The sequence below is a fragment of the Thermobia domestica genome, chromosome 15 (assembly GCF_964235325.1).
Source record: "Thermobia domestica chromosome 15, izTheDome1.hap1.1, whole genome shotgun sequence".
NCBI lineage: Eukaryota > Metazoa > Arthropoda > Insecta > Zygentoma > Lepismatidae > Thermobia > Thermobia domestica.
The window spans coordinates 92322811-92325064 of record NC_137468.1 but is presented as its reverse complement, the minus strand read 5'-3'; the positions used below and the strand labels follow the sequence as shown (position 1 = coordinate 92325064).

The 2254-nt window shown below is 43.6% G+C and overlaps 1 protein-coding gene across 1 annotated transcript; it reads left to right on the top strand.

Moving 5' to 3' along the window:
• Positions 1-832: 832 nt before the first annotated feature.
• LOC145671565 (protein GVQW3-like) lies at positions 833-1225 on the top strand. The gene has a single exon (XM_081740752.1). The coding sequence runs from the start codon at positions 833-835 to the stop codon at positions 1223-1225; it is 393 nt and encodes a 130-aa protein (XP_081596878.1).
• The last annotated feature ends 1029 nt before the right edge of the window (positions 1226-2254 follow it).

Below are 2254 nucleotides of genomic sequence, written 5' to 3'. Positions count from 1 at the left end.
TTGCATTAATGCTCTCATCGGCTAGTGGCAGTTCCGATGCACGATGCCGCGAGCAGTCCACCAAACACTCAGGAGGACATTCTTCTGGTGAAGGTGGTTTCGGCTGTTTTAGAACCGGTTCATGTAATGTTAAGCAATGATGACGGTGCCGTGGAACTTCGTATAGGACGCACTTCTCATTACATATCAACACTCTGCCCAGAAATGGCTCCTTCTTCTGACGAGATAGCAAAGAAACACAGGTGTCTGCTTGAGTTGCCTTCAGGGCAGAAGTCAAATCATGTAAGACCCATCGACCCAACTTGTAGTGGTTCCAAAATTGATTGAGGTGCTACCAAATGGTCTCTCTCTCCACTCTCAATTGAACTGTAGTCTCAGTTCCTCACATGTCTAGCCACTGTTCGCTCAATTGCTGCCTGAAGATCTTCATTTCGTACACGTGTACGCGTGGTGCGTCTTCGATTGTTTCGTTACCGTCCTTACACTTGTTAAAGTACTGTCCTCATAGTCACGACACCTTGTCCAAAGGCCTGGCATATCTTCCATCCTGCCTAGTTTGACCTTGTACAGCATATACGCCTTTATGACGTACTGTGGAGGTCCCATGTTCATTCTGTCCTTACGCAAGTTCACGGTGTAACTAAACTTCCACAACCAGGTAGTATGTTGGATATACGAGGAGGGCTGGAAAATTCATGAAATCACCAAGAAAAAATAAAAATTGAAACATATCATTGTAGCCATTAGAAAGATCATATATTGTGAACCTCTCATCCCGTATATGAACATTTTATCGTTGTTATTTCCTTTGTTAGAGGTTCTGTAAGAAGATATGGCTGAGGGTCTAAGGAAATTCGAGAAGAATGAGCTTCGCAGTGTCATCGAGTTTTTTGTGCTGCAAAACAAATCCTCTATGGAAATTCATAAAACTTTGCAGTATACTTTGGGGGAACATGCTCCTGGATATACAACAGTAGCGAAATGGGTGAGGCGTCTTAAGACTGGTCATCGTGAGACTGAAGATGAACATCGCTCAGGCAGGCCTTCAAGTGCAGTAACCACGGAAAACATAGACAAAATGCATGACATGATCATGGAGGATAGGCATATATCAATCAAAAACATTGCTGCGTGTGTGGGGATATCGCATGAGCGTGTGGGTGTCATAGTAGCAGAATATTTTTGCATGCGGAAGGTCAGTGCAAATGGATCCCAAAATGTTTGAATGCTGACCAGAAGAGAACACGGGTGCAGATGTCACAGGATTTTTTTCAAAAGTTTCAAAACCCTGGTGAGTTCTTGCGCAGTCTGGTAACAGGAGATGAATCATGTCTGCACTACTATGATCCAGAGACTAAACAGCAATCCATGGAGTGGCGCCACAGTGGATCTTCTCGACCCAAGAAGTTCCGAAGCCAAAGATCAGCTGGGAAGGTGCTTGCATCGGTGTTTTGGGATAAGGACAGCCATCCTTATCAAATATTTTAAAAAGGGTGAAACCATGAATGCTAGGGTTTATTCCAACTATTTGATTGAGCTGAAGGAGGCTCTGAAGAAAAATCGTCCGAGAAAAGTGAGCAGTGGCGTTCAGTTTCTCCAAGACAATCCACCCTCCCACAAACCTCATCAAACCATGCAATTACTGGTGGATCTGGACTTCACTTGTGTACCTCACCCACCCTATTCCCTGATCTGGCCCCTTCCGTCTATCACATCTTCCCACATCTCAAAGGTAAACATTTTCCATCCGCTGAGGTACGCATTGCGGAGGTGAAGGGCTGCTTTGCACAGCAGGACTCTATTTCCAAAGGTTAGAAATGTTGCAACATCGTTGTGAAAAGTGTACTGAGTTTCGGGGGAAATGCATTGAATAGTATATTAAAATGGTTCTTCCAGGTAAATTTCTTCTTGGTGATTTCATGAACTTTCCAGCCTCCCCTCGTACCCACACCAGCTACTGACCTTCGCTTTATCTCCATTCGCATTCAACTCACGGTGTGAGGGTCAATTGGACACAGATCTCCACAAAAAAAAAAAAGACAGAACTTTCTTGGTTACCTTTATATGTAACCAAAAGGTACGGCAAAATTTCAAGGGTGGATTTCTTATGGGTAGACCCCCCATGAAGTTGGTCCCCCAACTTTATTTTGTGAATATGTCTGTACGTTTTCCGAAACAAACGAATTTTTCTTCAAAACAATCATTAACAAACGAAAAACAAACAATTGGCTCCGGTTTCGAGTCGAAATTTCAT

Excerpts from the sequence above, each read along its gene's own strand:
- LOC145671565 (XM_081740752.1), top strand. The coding sequence starts at position 833 with ATGGCTGAGGGTCTAAGGAAATTCGAGAAGAATGAGCTTCGCAGTGTC.